Source organism: Mus caroli, unplaced genomic scaffold (genome assembly GCF_978045245.1).
Source record: "Mus caroli unplaced genomic scaffold, Mus_caroli_1 scaffold_5, whole genome shotgun sequence".
Lineage (NCBI taxonomy): Eukaryota > Metazoa > Chordata > Mammalia > Rodentia > Muridae > Mus > Mus caroli.
In genome coordinates, this window is record NW_028227260.1 from 56,519,151 (window position 1) to 56,536,526 (window position 17,376).

Below are 17,376 nucleotides of genomic sequence, written 5' to 3' on the forward strand. Positions count from 1 at the left end.
ATCCTTAATGTTCTAACAATACTTACCTGTCTCCTAAATAACTATTGGTTGTAATGCTTGTTAAAACATTATTGATAATCAATTACTTCACTTCATTTACATATAATGCCTTTTTAAAGATGTGCAGAAATCTTAGGAAGAAGCTCAAAAGAAAAGGCAGTTGATGGGAAAAGGCTGGGTTATGCTTAGTCCTGTTTTACACTTTTTGATTCTTTTAAGGTGAATATATTTACTAGTTGAGGAAGAGAACTGAGTGAAAAAAGAAAACAAAGATTGAAGGTTAAACAGGATGACACACAGTCCTGAAAAGATGGAAATCAGGACCTGAGAAGAAACTCTAGTCTTAGGAAAAGGAGCAAAGAATGACTGCAAAGAGTACCAGGATGCTAGATGGCTAGTGGGGATGCTTGTACCTAAGAATTGGACATCTTTGTTCTATGGAATTGAAAACAGGCAAGTTTGATGGGTTTAAAGGCCCAAGCAGACTGAAACAGAAAAACAACACCCAGGAATCAGTAGCAAAATTGCGACTCAGTACTAGCATCACATAGTATCCTAGTGATCCCACTTGAACAGATGTTTTCAAGCATTCAAGAGTAGTCAAAATAAATAAACAAAGCTCATGTGCCATAAAATATGGATAATTTATTCCAGCTCTAAAAAAAAAAAGTCAAATGAAAAACACATTCGTCTACCCCCATTGTAAGTTAACTGGCAATAATTGGGAAAACTGAAGCAGACACATACATACATACATACATACATACATACATACATACATACATACGCATGTTTATAGAATTCAGTCTTACGGACATATCTTCATTTTGCTTTCTAATAAATTCTATTACAAGTCATGAAATGTACTTCTAGCATTTCTACCTCAGTTCCCACATCATCACCTAATAATATTTGTGTTGCATTCATTAATTTATGATTTTACCACTTGTATCATTGGCCAAACTGTTTATTTGAAAATGTCATGGAAAAATTTCAAGTCACATTCTGTCAGTTACCATTCATTACGTGATTTTTCACCATTGTTTGCAACTTGGTACATCTTGCAGTTCTCTATGCAGGCTCCCTCTGCAAACTAGTTCAGCTTCTAGTGCTGTACATATCTTTATCATCTGGATGAGACTGCCCGTGATCCATGAGCTTGGGGTCAGGAATAAACTGTGTAGTACCTATAAAGTATTAAAGTGAAAAAGAAGATATAATTTATATTTTGTATTGGGAATATAGCAGTGGACAAAACATAAAATCTCTCACTATGAGCCTAACATGGGTAAAATTGAAAACAAGGCAAGTAGAACTACATAGCACATCCTATGATAGTTATGTGCTGCACAGTATAGGAAATCATGGAGGGACACATAAAGTGTTTTGGCAATTTCCAAGTTTAAATAAGGTGGCTTAGGAAAGGTTCCTAGAAAGGTGATATTTGAGGAAATAACTGAGGAAGATGCAGACATGTATTCTGTAGATAGTTATCCATGGGAAATGGCTTCTAGGATGAGCTGACCACACGTGTGAGGACCCGATCCAATATGGCTGGAATACAAATGGGTGTCAATGAGTGACAGGAGAGGACAGCAGGCTGGTTTAGAGTCATGGTTAAGATCTAGCCTTTTAGTTTAAGGTGAAAGGCAATTTTTTAAATTTTTAATAATTTTTATTACGTATTTTCCTCAATTACATTTCCAATGCTATCCCAAAAGTCCCCCACACCCTCCCTCCCACTTCCCTACCCACCCACTCCCACTTTTTGGCCCTGGCATTCCCCTGAACTGGGGCATATAAAGTTTGCATGTCCAATGGGCCTCTCTTTCCAGTGATGGCCTACTAGGCCATCTTCTGATACATATGCAGCTAGAGACAAGAGCTCCGGGGTTCTGGTTAGTTCATCATGTTGTTCCAACTATAGGGTTGCAGATCCCTTTAGCTCCTTGGGTACTTTCTCTAACTCCTCCATTGGGGGCCCTGTGATCCATCCAATAGCTGACTGTGAGCATCCACTTCTGTGTTTGCTAGGCCCCGGCTTAGTCTCACAAGAGACAGCTATATCTGGGTCCTTTTAGCAAAATCTTGCTAGTGTATGCAATGTTGTCAGCGTTTAGAAGCTGATTATGGGATGGATCCCTGGATACGGCAGTCTCTATATGGTCCATCCTTTCATCACAGCTCCAAACTTTGTCTCTGTAACTCCTTCCATGGGTGTTTTGTTCCCAATTATGTGTGACATACTTGTGCTTAATAAGGTAACTTTTGCCCAAGTAAGAGAGACCATTGAGGAACAAACATAGAAGTAAGGGTAGCAGATACGAAGCCAATGCATTAGTCCCTGCAATGCTTCATGGGGGCTTCATGGTGACAGTTGTGAGAACTATAAGAAAGAACTATACTATGAATAATTCTGAAGGTAAAATAAACAGAATTGCCTAAAGAGACTGACTGTTGAACTTGAGAAACTAGAAGAATGGAGCTGACAGTTACTGAGACAGGATAAAATATGATACAAGTAGATTTGGGGGAAAGCAAATAAAATGTTAAATTTTAGATGTGTGGAATCTGAATTACTTACTCAACATAGGAGTAGAAATATTGGGTAGTCAGCTAGAACTGTGTCAGTACAGTTCCCAAGAGGTCTCAACTGGTTTATTACAGTTCCAGACTAGATAGCATTTAAAACCATGGAGCATGGTAGCATTATGTAAAGCCAGGTAAGTACAAGAAGGGAACTCTTTGGAATATTGTAATCTTTTCAGGTTAAGATTAAGACAGAGATATGAAGAAGAACCAAGAGTAAGTGATACCTAAGAGGCCAAGGGGGAAGGGGGCAGTTTAATCTGTATTCATGGTTATTGATGGATTTCATGTACTTGAGATTGACAACTGATTCCTAGATTTGGTAATATGACTTAGTAGTAACCTTGACAAGTTAATTATGTACCTGAAAAGATGTAGCTCAGTATGCCACACATGTTTGCGATTAGGTTGATGAAATAAGTCACACTGCCCAGTGACCTATGCTAACTAGTTTGTGTACACACAGTGGGGTTTCCACAATTGTGAAATCATCTAATGGCACAGTCATCAGAACTTATCCCTGTCATTACGCAATGCATGCCCGCATTATTCACATCTGACAGATAAAGAGGTTAATTTATTAAATAATTTAGAGAGATTAATTTGACTAATATCACTCAGCTAACTGGGGGAGCCAGACTGAATATATAGGCATGCCCAATTCCTTCAGAGATCTGGATTTTCTGAAAATGGAAGTTAGTATAGTAACAAAATCACATACTTTCTTGTAGCATTAGGTAAGCTAATGGGTTCAGTATGAGGCATATACTACGTTGTGCATAATAAGTAGGCAAAGAACAACCAAATAGTGAAGACCCTTTTGGTGTTTAGAAAAGGACGCTTACTTAGAAAAAGTTAGGGTTAGGCTACCTTGTCTTAAGATATCGAAAGCAGTCGTTTCGTCAACAATTACAGGGTACATTTTCTAGTCTCTGTAGACTACATGCATCAATTGTTTTTATTTTTAAATTGTTTTCAATGTCTGAATTATTTTTAAATGATTTATAATTTTGGGGAGCCATACATTTTTCCCACAGAAAAATTTATTTTCAGTTTTATTATTAAAACAAAGGAGAAAATTTGAACATAATGATTTATAATTTTTAGAATATTTTCTACTTTATAAAGTGTGATACACATATCGTATCAGGACCAAAGTCTGAATCAGGCCATAAACACTATCCATGATATTAATACTGTTATCCATACAATAGAAATTTTTAATCTGAGGTCACTTCAGAAGTTTGTGATAGAATTCATGATCTATCAAGTAAGATTAAGAAAAGTTGTGTATACTGCTACTAATCTCTAAAAATGGAAATTTTATTCAGTCATATATCTAGGTGTCAAACCTTCAGAGTACTATGTTTACAGTTTTATTGCCACAGAAATCACAGGTGTTTTCATATCGTCTTATAGATTATCCTAAGATATTTTCAACTGTAACTACTTGAAAATTACAGTAGATATTAAATCTATTTGAATATATATAATAATGTAATAGTATGTACTTAGCTTTTAATTAGAAAACCCTCTGAAAAGAGTCTAAAAAAACGGGGTAAAGAAATGCTAGTTTTATGCTTGTCCACAGTTCTCAAATGCAGCTTCACTGCCACCTGGTGGCAGCCACCGCTCAACAACATAAAAACGGTTTCTGACCTTTTTTCTTTTCTTTTTTTTTTAATTTTTAATATTTTTTATTACGTATTTTCCTCAATTACATTTCCAATGCTATCCCAAAAGTCCCCCATACCCCCTCACTTCCCTACCCACCCATTTTAATTTGAACATTTCTTTAAAGTTTTCTTTATTTTTGAGAATTTTGTTTACTCAATTTTTTATCTTTTGAGCATTTCATATATAAGTACTACATTTCAATCATTTCCACTCTTTCCTCTCTAATGCCTTCCATGTAAACCCCACTCTCAATTCATGACTTCTGTATTGTTACATACACACAGATATACATACACAGGTTTTCTGTCTTCTCTGAGTGAAAATTGTGGCTATATAAGTTCTGGCTCCTGCTGTAAGCGCATCATAGCATCAGTAATAATGTCAGGCCTTGGTGCCCATCCCCGGTCCCCATGAGATGGAGCCCAAGTTGGCCGGGTCACTGGACCTCCTTTCCCACAGTCTCTTCTCCATTTCTTTCCCTGCAGTTCTTTTAGACAGGTACAATTCTGGGTCAGAAATTTTGACTATGGGTTAGTAACCACACCCCTCCACTTGAGACCAGCAGTCTAACATCAGAGGACTGCCTGGTCTGGCCTTAAAGGGAAAAGTTGCTCTTAATCCTTGAGAGACTTGAGGCCCCAGGCAGGGGGAGGTCAGGTGGGGGATGGGGGAAGCACCCTCTGAGAGGCAAGGGGACATGGGAATGGGATGAGGAACTGTGGGAGAGGGAACTGGAAGAGTGGGTAATGGCTGGAATGTAAATTTTAAAAAGTTCTGGTTTAAATAGACACAGAAATCTAAAGACACTCTAGGAAGGCAATTACTCTTATTAAACTTCAGAAATACATACACACACAGAGCATAATCCATTATTGCTCATATGTCCACATGTTTACGGCGCACTCCAAGGGATTAGATAAGTTGTCATGAGGCTTGTCCCAGGAGAAAACAGATTTTATCCTTCTCGGTTGCCACTGGTTGGCTATTGCTCTCCATCTAGTGGCAGGGAGAATTTCACTTATGTGCACAATGATATATGATCATATCTACCTCCATATCTTCCCAAATATGTCCTTTCCCAACTTCATTATTATTTTTGTTATTATTATTGTTGTTGTTATGAGTGTTATAAAAGTACATGTTTTACTGCATGTATATCTGTGCATCACATACATGCCTGGTATCCACAACAGCTAGAAGAGGGCATGAGCTGCCATTGATGCTGGGGAAACCTGTGTACACTGGAAGAGAGACCAGTGTTCCTAACTGCTGAGCCATTCTCCAGCCCTTTTATTTATTTATTTATTTATTTATTTATTTATTTATTTATTTTTGGTTTTTCGAGACAGGGTTTCTCTGTATAGCCCTGGCTGTCCTGGAACTCACTTTGTAGACCAGGCTGGCCTCGAACTCAGAAATCCGCCTGCCTCTGCCTCCCGAGTGCTGGGATTAAAGGCGTTTGCCTCCACGCCCGGCCCTTTTATTTATTTTTGATAAAACACTATTATATCCTGTAACTGCTGCCCATACATGCATTTGTGGCCATCTACTGGAATATAAGAAACCAATCACTAACCTTCATCAGTATAGACAATGAATCCTAATCATATCTACTTCCCACTCCCTCGCTTCACCTTCTCCTGGCCCCTCTCCTGATATTACTTCCTTCCCACTTTGAGTCTTCTCTCCTTCTCCCTCTATCTCTGTCTCTATTCGATTTTAAATAATCCAATGAAGCCAGTTAATGCTGCCTGAATGGGCATGGCTGTAGGGTTATCCACTGGGATAAGGGCAATCTGCCACTGGCCATTCATCTAAGAAACTATTAAGCAGAACTATTAATAGGGATGGGAGAAATAATTTTATGTGTCTTCTGCTTTCAGATTTGCTTAACATTGTACATAAATCTCCTAAGTCCTCTAACACCTCTCCTTATTCCCTGGATTTATACTCTTGTCCACCATCTGATTAAAGACTTGCTTCACTCTAATTTCCTAGATTGGAAAGGTCCTCCTATCTTTATAACTCCAATATTCTGAAATTCTTAAAATGTGGAATGCCCAGAATTCTCTGTGGAACTTTTCTGATAATCTTTAAGGTTCAAGGCCTCACTCAGTACTCAAGAGACTGTATTATAAGGCAGAAGGACAGGCAGCAGTTCAAGGATAGTGTGGAATGCATATTGAGACTCTGTCAGGGGAAATGTGTGTTTGCCTGAGTGCATGGGGGGGGGGTGACAGAGAGAGAGAGAGACAGAGAGAGAGACAGAGAGAGACAGAGAGAGAGACAGAGAGAGAGAGACAGAGAGAGAGACAGAGAGAGAGAGACAGAGAGAGAGACAGAGAGAGAGACAGAGAGAGAGACAGAGAGACAGAGAGAGAGACAGAGAGAGAGACACAGAGACAGAGAGACAGAGACTGAGAGAGACAGAGAGAGAGACAGAAAGAGAGAGACTGTGAGACTGAGAGATTGAGACTTAACCCTAAGAGCAAACATGTGAGAACTCTTATTTTCTTTCTTGTGGATAGGGAAATAAATCTATAGTGATGGTCATCTTGCACCAGGTAACAGAACTATTCCAATACTGAGTGTGGTATTCAGCTTCAGGTCTTCTCCTAAAACCTGTGGTCATAACCACTACTGTTTCCATGTCATGGAACTTGTAATTACATGTGAAATGTAAAAATGATAAGTTCTAAGGGTGAGACAACACTCAAAACTACATTGTCACACTAAAACCCCAACCACCAATGTTATGATGGTATTCGGAGGTAAGGGAGGGTAATCAGGATTAGATGAGGTGATAAAGGTAGAGTCCTTGTGAATGGAATTTGTACCCTATAAAGTGCCCTGACAACGTGTTTCATTCTCTTCTCTACCATACAAGACCTCAACTGCTTAAGAGACAGAAGAATGCGATCACTTTAAGTTCAATTGCTCTTTAGTTAGCAGTATCAATCAAGATGGTACCAAAAATCTCTTAAGGCTCTCAATTCAATTAATGTCCCTTAGCCATCATTGTCCAACTTAAGAAAAATGTTCTGAATACCATAGACTGCTTTGCTTTCATTTAAGAGCAGGAAAGATCTAGCATGGCCAGGTTCTTATAAAGGCATTCTTCTGTCTCCTATAATTCTACCTTTATCTCCTCATCTAATCCTGATCATCTCCCTTGCCTCCTAAGGTTTTGCTATTTGGTGACGGCTTTTCTTGGACTAATATTACTGTTATACTATCTTGCTCTTTTGAGACAGGATCTTAGTATATATCCCAAGCTAGTCTCTAAACTCACTAAATAAGTAAGAGCCCACACTGGCCTTCAGTGCACAAGCCTTCTCTTTCAGCTTCCCAACTGCTTGAATTACAGGCATGAGCACCATGCCCTACCACCAGATGGAGATTGAGAGGGTAGTAGGAGGAAGAGGAAATTAGAGACCCATCTCTGGTTTTCAATTAGAAGAACTATATACAGTGGGAAGAGGAAGGCATTAGGAAGATGAGCTAGAAATACAACTCTGCTACTGATAAGTTCTATGATTTGAAAGAAGCAGTTTAAACTCTGGAGTGTTTCATTATGAAATGGGAATAATTATCAATACATCAGAGGTGGGATTTAGTTTTGCTTTGTATTGCTGGTTGAATAACAAAACTCATAAGTAATCTATTATCACAGTGCATGCTTTATAAATGATAGATAACAGGAGCATTTCCACCTTTCCATCTGTGAATGCAGCATACTTGCTTTGCAATAAGGCAGCTATGCAAATCTGAGACAGACTGGTTTATGTGAATATACTGCCAAAGTTGTTTTAAACATTTAGCTCCATTCTTTTTGATCATGGTAGGATTGTTTTTAAAGAGTAAGTTTCACTTGTGGGTCCCACAGAGTATCGATTGCCAATACTGAATTCCTAGCAAAGTTGTAATAATGTTGCATGTATTACATAAAGCTGCAATTTCTCCTGGTACTCGAATTTAATAAAAGCCCAGATAATGGAAACTAAGACTGACAGGAGACTGACAGGTAAATAGCATGAGAGATGGAAGCTGGGATGCTTTATGCAGGTGTGGCTCATACCTGTCAGCTGACAGAATCCTGAAAGCTACACTTTCCTCCTTCTGATAGAATAACTTACATTTATAAAGTGATATTAAATGCTTCACTCCATCATACTGACAGTACTGGACCTGCACACATGAAGACATGGATTATAGCTATGTGGTGATTTAAAAAGAAACATCTCAGGAATCTAGATCCCTCATAAGCAAAAATGAAATTCAAACCATATACATGAGAGAGAAAAACATTTGGGAAAACATATAAGTTCAAAGCATCAACTACAGTGCTTTAAAATTATTTAATAAAAGTAAAACAAAGTTAAAATTTCCAAACAAACCTGAGGTAGATTCTGATTTAATCACTGTTGCAGAGGCAAGTTCTTTTGGCAAAGACACTGAATGTTTCAGGTCAGGCAAGCTGGCATGGATTTCATCAGACCTTCCTTCCTGTTTATTAAAAACAGATATTTTCTTCAGAGGTCAATCATTTTACTAAAAGAATTTAAACTTAGGCTATACCAAGTTCCTGTGAATCTTTCATTGTTTCCATTTTATCTCTGACCTCTCTGGAGCATCAGTTATGAGCCAGTGCTTACTCAAAGCTTCAACGACACGCTTCTTGTTTATTTAAACTCTACCTTGCTTTCTTCCTTTGGTTCAGGGAATGATTCGTTTTCACTTTTTTGTGTCCACAATGACTTAATGGCTTGAAAAATTTGCTGGCTTGTAGCATATGCCTTTTTCCCAGTTATCTAACAAAGAAAAAGTGAGTCAAATAACATGTTTTTAAAAGCTAAAATAAAACCTTTTAAGTTCAGATAAAGTATTTTATATGAACTCCCAAGTCACAATCAACAACAGAAATTCCAAAGTCACAATCAACAGAAATATAAATGTCTAGTTCACATAAGATAAAGCAGTATTTTCAAAATATTACATAAAAATATATATGACTAGCTCCATGTATGTAACTAATAAGTATATAATTTCATCCACAATATAAAATCAATTTAAAATTATACCTATTCATTTGAACATAATTTTTATAGTGTTAGTGACAGAACTCCAGGCCTTCGACATAACATACTGCCAGGGAACCAAGCCTCAACTCTTATTATTTTCAAATTCGGTAAAAACCAAAGCATTATAGAAGCATTGTTACTAAAAGTTTTATCTGTTTAAGATGAACAACACAAGGTTTTAGCCTAAGTATACTTTTTGTATTAATTCCCGTAGTCAAGCTTACAAGCACAGATATGAACTCATGTAGTTTCCTTCCTGCCATATGCCCAGGATGAAAACACTTAAGAGCTACTCACTCTCAAATTTCAAGTACTGAGCATAGTACTTAGCATATTTACTATGAGTGCCTTGCTATAGATAGACCTCATGAACTTTTTGTCTCCTAACTTTTGTCCTATATCTTTCAGCATATACAAACAGCTCCCCTCCCCATTTCCTTCCCTCGCAAGCGCCCACCAATCGCTATTCTGTAATTTGCTTCTCTGGGTTTTAACCTCACTCAACATAAGTGACATCACTCAAAATTTGTCACTCTGTATCAAGCCATTACTGATCTGGCCAGGTAGGTTATATTAGAAGACTTCATACTAAGTGAAATTTACATCAACAAAAATCTAAGGAGAAATATTTTGAGTAACTAGATCATTGACAAAAACGAGGTTTTTAAGATGCTATTGAGTATTTTTGCTCAAAACTTTGTGGATCTTTCTTCATTCACTGAGAAACAAAGACATCAATTAATTTCTCAAGAGAATAACATTTGTTTTGGGTAGAAAGATAATACTAGGAGTGAGAGCATATGTCTGTGATATCCCACCTAGGATTTCCTGAGTTCCACATCAGTCTGGGTTAAGTTCTACTAATAGTACTTTCCCTTTGAATAACTTCTGGTTCCTTCTTATTCTTTCTCAATCCTTCCTCATGGTTACTGTATACAACTATTAAGACTTAATAAAGGACTTTACAAGATTACACTTTTGACAAACTTGTTTTTAAGCAATATTTTGTTCTTCAACCTAAGTTTTTTGCTATTATTATATACCTAGAGTTAAAAAATGATACAACATGAGGACCTACAGTCACTGCCCAGTATAGAAAAAGGAAGAAAGAATACAGCATGAAAGCAGGTATCATCCTGAATGAGACAGGAACCTAGCATAACTTTCCTCTGAGAGGCTCCACTCAGCAGCCAATGGAAACAGATGCAGAGACTCACACCCAAACATTACATGGAGCTCAGGTAGTCTTACAGAAGAGTTGAGAGAAGGATTGAGAGACCTGGAGGGGATAGGAACTCCACAGGAAGACCAACAAAGTCAAGTAACCTGGACCCTTGCGGGCTCCCAGAGACTGAAGCACCAACCAAAGAGCATACATGGGCTGGACCTTGACCCCCTACACATATGTAGAAGATGAGCAGCTTGATCTTCATGCAGGTCTACTAACAACTGGAGCAAGGGCTGTCCTGGAACCTGCTGCCTGCCTGCCTGTGAATCCTGTTCCCCTAAATGAGGCCAAACCTTGTCAGTGGGAGAAGATGTGCCTAGTCTCACAGCAACTTGATATGTGTGGAGGTGGGCATGGGGGCTATGGAATGGTGGGAATGAGTGGTGGGTAAGGGGGTAGTGTTAGTGTAGGGGGGGTAACATCCAGAGGGGGCATTCCCTTGAAATGGGGGGAAGAGTTACATGAGGGGATACTGGGAGGATGGGAAGGCTGATATTGTGTTGTAAAGTGAATAAATTTAAAAGTTACACAACATGGGGCCCTACACTCACTCCCCAGTATAGAAAAACAAAGAAATCATAGAGCATGGAAGTAGGTATAAACAATGATAAAATTAACATCCTATTTCTTATACATAAAACTGAAATTATGCACAGTTGCAGTGTTTTCTCAGAATACATTCCTAGAAGTGAAATTTCTAGATTAATCATCATACTAATTTTGATTTTAAAAATATTATCATACTGCTCTTCAAAAAGCTAGCAATGTACTTCAGCAATTTTCACTTCCACCAAAAGCATACTTCTGTTTTCCTACCCTTTCTACCAACAGAAGAATCATGATTCCTATGTAAAGTCTTTATGAAACTGAAAGGCAAAAAAAAAAAAATGACTACTTCCCTGAAAAACTTTAATTTGCTGAATTAATTATTGGCTCTTGAAAATAAAATGTGAAACTTAAGGTATAATTAGCGTATCTATAGACATGTATGCTCAGTTGAATGAGTGCTTATCTAAGTTACATGAGGCACTGAGTTTGATCCTTAACACTAAAAAACCCCACAAATTCCCCAATATTAAAATATAAATGGTCTATTAAATTGACACTTATATAATTGCTGATAAAAACATATAGTATCTTTTGTTAGTTCATTTATACATCTTATTCTGTGTACTGCCTCTCTGTATACCTTCTCTACTTTTCTGACTAGTACTCATCTCTATTATTTAATTGTAAGTTTTTAATACATTAAGGATATTAACTTTTGTTGTATATATTATATTTTCCTAAGTTTTTTCATGTATCTATTAACATTTGTATAGTATTGTTTTTATTTTTATTTTATTTTTTTACTTATTCACTTTATATCCTGCTCACTGGTCCCCTCCTGTCATCTCCTTCCAAAATCCTTCCTCCCACCCCTTCCCATTCTCCTCTGAGCTGGTGGGGCCCTCCTGGGTATACCCTACCTTGGCACCTCAAGTCTCTTCAGGGCTAGGAACATATTCTCCCACTGAGGCCAGACAAGGTAGCCCACCTGGAAGAACATATCCCATAGGCAGACAAAAGCTTTTGGGGTAGCACCCTCTCCAGTTGTTCAGGACACTCATGAAGACCAAGCTGCACATCTGTTACATATATGCATGGAGGCCTAAGGCTAGCCCATGTATGTTCTTTGCTTGGTAGTTCAGTCTCTGAGAGCCCCAAGGGTCCAGGTTAGTTGACTGTATTGTTCTTCCTGTGGAATTCCTATCCCCTTCTGTGCCCGCAAACCTTCCCCCTACTTTTCAATAAGAGTCCCCAAGCTCCAGCCACTGTTTGGCTGTGGGTGTCTGTATCTGTCTGAGTCAGCTACTGGGTGGAACCTTTCAGAGGACAACATGCTTCTGTCCACAAGCATAACAGAGTACCATTAATAGCGTTAAATTGGTGTTTGCCCATGGGTCTCAAGTTGGGCCGTTATTGGTTGGCCATTCCCTCAGCCTCTGCTCCATCCACTGTGCCTGCATTTCTTGTAGACAGGGTAAATTTGGGGTTGAAAGTTTTATGGGCAGGATGGTGTCCCTATTGCTCCACTGGAGTTCCTGCCTGGCTACAGGAGGTGGCCTCTTCAGGTTCCATATCCCCAGTGCTATAACAGCTAAAGTTACCCCCATTGATTCTTGGGTACCTTCCTTATCCCAGGTGTCTGTCTCATCCTGGAGATGCCCTCACCTCCACACCCTGTTCAGTTGCAGAGTTCCATTCATTGTCATGGCCATCTTTATATAGTCAAATACATCATTTTACGTCTAATGGGTTCAAGATTGTGGTTCACTTAAGATTTAATTTATTTCAAAATAATTAAAACATACCTCTCTTTTACCTCTTATGTTTTAAATAGCATTTCATTTTATGAGTAGATCTTTATTCCAGCTAGAATTTATTTATACTTGGTACCTGGCAAAGCTCTTTAGTATCCCACCACATTTTTTAAGTTTTCATTTGTATACCAATGTGAAGTACAACCATTATCATAGAGCAACTATTAGTCACCTGTATATGATATGTATTTAACAGAATTTGAGGGCATTTTCTTTTATCTTTTGAACTATTTTATTATCTGTACTGTAGCTTAAAATAGTGACCAATACATGGTAGGTGGACAAAAACAAACAAAAAAGGGGGGGGGTGTTGAATGAACTGCACATTCTACCTACACCTAAGACTTCTGAAAGAATTAAAATTCTAGATTTTGGAATGCCTGCCACCAACCAATAATCTTTCATCTAAAAACAGGTTATCTCTGTAAACATTTAAGGATTTTACAAATTTCATTCACACATAATTGAGATCAGGCAGCAGTTTCTTTTTGTGCAGCAAGCTAATTTCATTTAGCTCAGTGTCCGCTGGGTTCATCTATGTTGTAACAAATACTTCAGAGCTAGATAACATTCATTGCATATATGTACCACTATTTCTTTAAAGTCATCTACTAATGCACACTTGAGTTTTTTTTCCAATTTGGGATATTATGAATACTGTTATAATGGTAAAGATCTCATGAAGACATTGATTTCCTTTAAGTATTAACTACTATAAAAGAGAAAAGAGAAGGGATTTTAAGATGCTAGAAGAAATAAAGGAAATACTGGTCAAAGGAAATGAACATTAAACTATAAGATGAAGCAATTATGGGAGTCTAATGTACAGCATGAGCACTAACAGATGTGCTAGTCTGATTGTACTAATAACAGAATTGGTGAGGCTCAGTCAGCTTTATAAAGCTTTAAGTTTATATCTACGTGTATATATAAACTTAAACTTTATATATATACAAAGATAGGCTACCTGGTTAATATTTATAAAACTCAGTGATCAAATGCTATAAGGAAAATTATTTACAAAAAGAATAGTCTCATATTAAGTACTCCTTTATTCTGCAAACTATGTTCTGTATTATCATTTTGTTTTTTGAAATCTGTCAATTCTCTCCTTATTAAAATGTACTTATAGTTGTATATTTCTTCTCTGACATCCCTTCAAGAGACTTGTCTGATTAAAACATATTTTTAAATTTATTTTTATTACTTGATTATTCTAATAATTATTATTACTAATGTGTTAGGATATTTTGCCTACATATACTCATATGCAGTGTGTGCATGTCTGATTCTTGTGAAAAGAGGACATCAGTTCCTTTAGAACCAGAGTAACAGATGACTATGAGCTGCCACCATGTGGATACTGAAGCTGGGACCTCCTCTGTAAGAGCATTCTTAACCACCACGGCATCTCTCCAGCCAAAATGAAATACTTTTATAGTAAAAAATTCTCATAGAATTTTGAATACCAATCATTAGTAGTTACTCTTTAATATAAGAAACATCTTTTCAAAGTTTTATCGTAAAATTTCTTCCATGATAAGTTTCATAAAGACAATTTCTTCCTAGTATATCATGTGCTGTGACTATGTTTGTCCCTATTGCCTTCCCTTTCCTTCACCCCTACTTTGAGCCTTTCTCCCTTAGATGCTCTTCTGTTTTCATGTCATTCATATACATATATATACACACATACACATATATATGCACATATATCCATTTACATAATATATATGTATATATATGTGGTTTTATGAATCAATATACAAATTAGCATCCAAAAATGAGAGAAAACATTCAATATGTGTCTTTTTTTGTGTTTGTTTTTTGGTTTGTTTGTTTGTTTTTGTGCCATGGTTTCTCTGTGTAGCTCTGGCTATCCTGGAACTCACTTTGTAGACAAGGCTGGCGTTGAGCTTAAGAGATCTGCTTTCCTCTGCCTCCCAAGTCCTGGGATTAAAACTGTACACCACCACTACCTGGCCAATATTTCTCTTTCTGAGTCTAGTTTACTTCACTTAATATGATCGTGTCCTTTGCAAATTGTTTCATAGCTTCAAGTTTGCTTTTTCTGTGCAAGATTGTACATCAGTTTCATTTGAAACTAAACAACTTAAGTACAACAAAATATGATAAAAGATGAGCTAAAATTGGGTTAAAGTACATTATAAAGTTTTGAAGCTGAATATTTAAAATACAACTTCTTTGAGATTACCAGTTTAAAAAGCTGGGAGACATAGATTAAAAATCTAGGTGGATTCTGCAACCATGTTATTTTTCAATGATTTAAATTATCTGGCCCCTATTTGAAAAAAAAAAACTTAATAGAAAATTGGAATGTAATTATAAGAAAGATATCAAAAATCTTAACAAAAAACTAATACTCGGTTAACAGTCTTTCTTTAAAATAGATAAAAGGGAGTGGGGCTAGAGGAAGTGGTTCAGCTAGTAAAGTGCTTGCTTTGCAAGCATGAGAACCTTAGTTCAATGCCCAGAGCCAACAGAAAATGTCAAGTGTGATGGTGTCTATTTGTAAGCCCAGTCATGGAGGAGCAGAAACATGACAGTCCCTGGAGCTCCCTGGCAAGCCAAGCTAGTCTAACTGGTGAGCTTCAAGGCAATGAGAAACCCTGCTTCAAAGGAGGTGGGTGTTCCTGAGGATGGTACTCAAGGTTGTTCGCCAGTCTCCACATGCATGGCATTATGTATGTATTATATATGTATTTTAGACATATACTGCTTTCAATTTTTCAGGTAATTGCTAGATACCAGTCGCAGAAATATGAAATAAGCCCGGTTTTATTATATATACACTTTTCCATACAATTTTAGATAGCGTAGGGGCCAGAGACTTTCTGAATCCTATCATAAATCTCATATTAAGTAACCAATTTGTATGTATCTATCTATCTATCTATCTATCTACCTACCTACCTATATTCTTTGGGAGGGGGGTCAAGACAGGGTTTCTCTGTATAGTCCTGGCTGTCCTGGAACTCACTCTGTAGACCAGGCTGGCCTCGAACTCAGAAATCCGCCTGTCTCTGCCTCCCAAGTGCTGGGATTAAAGGCGTGCGCCACCACTGCCAGGCATATATATATGTATGTGTGTATATATATATATATATATATATATATATATATATATATATATATTCAATCCAACAAAAATTATATATAATACACATGAGTTAAAAAGCAAGGGATTCAATGCTAGATATTTTAGTGATTTATTATAGATTAAATTTAGAATTTAATATTAAAGTTCAACAATTATTTTCCTTTGTTAAAGTAAAAATGTAAAGTTTTTCCTTTATTAAAGTAAAATTAAATTTAACACTTTTTAATTTAAAAGAACATACTATGCCATTTGAGCATATTCTCCCACTGAGAATTATTCTTATCTATATATTTACTCATATATTGTTCTAACTCTATATAATCACGTAAAGATAGCTAGAAGAATATTCCAACAGATTTGACACTGATTTTTTATGGATGGAAGCATATTTCAGTGGTTATATTTCTTATAGGGTAAACTTTTCTGCAATGCTTATATTTAAGAATGAATCCCCCCCATACGCACACAAAGAAATTACTGTAGGAAGGAAAAGCGTAGACTCAATGGCAGGACCCAGTGGGAACAGGAACAGAAAAGTAGCACACCTAAAACTGAGTGTGACGAGATAACAACGTCCCTGGGAAGCCTCACTGGGCCACTGCTTGCTTATCAGGAAATGAGAACAATATAAAGGTTAAGTAAAATGAGCTCAAGTTTTCTTTCAGTATCAACATTAATTTGAGTGGCTAATTCTCATGCAAATTCATAGGAAGGAGTCTTTTAAAACAAATTCATCACTTTATTCAGCAATTTTCTCAAGTATAACTAGATTTAATGAATAATGTTCTTTTCCTGTTATAAGCTTTTATAGCTTCAACACATTACAAACTGCAGAGTTCATAATATCCTTGACATTCTCAAAATATTGAATAAAGCAGTTTTATCTACATCAACAATTAAAGAGATGTAGTAGTGAGAATACAAGTACAGAAAGAAGGTCCTTCTGGTAACAATATTTAAGTATGAATGAGAATATTAAATGTTGATAACTAAGGGCAGAAAAGAAGAAAAAGTGGCATCCTACAAATCTCTGCTTCTGAATCTTACTGTGTGATAAAAATACAAGGCCCGAGAATCTAGTTATGGCTTGACTAGAATTGTGTCTGGGGCTCTGGGACTATCACTGCAAAAATCAACAGAAATTATTGAAATTATTAGGAAAATTTTAAATTTGCAGCAATCATAATGAGCTAGAAGTTGTTTTTTGGTTCCAGTGGTTTCAATATTCACTTTTTGTGTGTATTTTTTAAAGGACATGCATGGTATGTACTCACTAATAACTGGATATTAGGAAAAAAAAGTACAGAATACCCAAGA

At 36.9% G+C, this 17,376-nt stretch overlaps 1 protein-coding gene across 1 annotated transcript in view; it reads right to left on the reverse strand.

The window, feature by feature from the left end:
* Positions 1-625: 625 nt before the first annotated feature.
* Positions 626-17,376, reverse strand: part of Apool (apolipoprotein O like) — a 62,837-nt gene continuing 46,086 nt past the window's right edge. The window contains exons 7-9 of the mRNA XM_021153441.3: positions 8,964-9,077; positions 8,664-8,772; positions 626-1,187 (exon numbers count right to left, since the gene is read on the reverse strand). Coding sequence (XP_021009100.1) covers positions 1,099-1,187; positions 8,664-8,772; positions 8,964-9,077 — 312 coding nt within the window. The 3' untranslated portion in view covers positions 626-1,098. The remainder of the gene's footprint in view (positions 1,188-8,663; positions 8,773-8,963; positions 9,078-17,376) is intronic.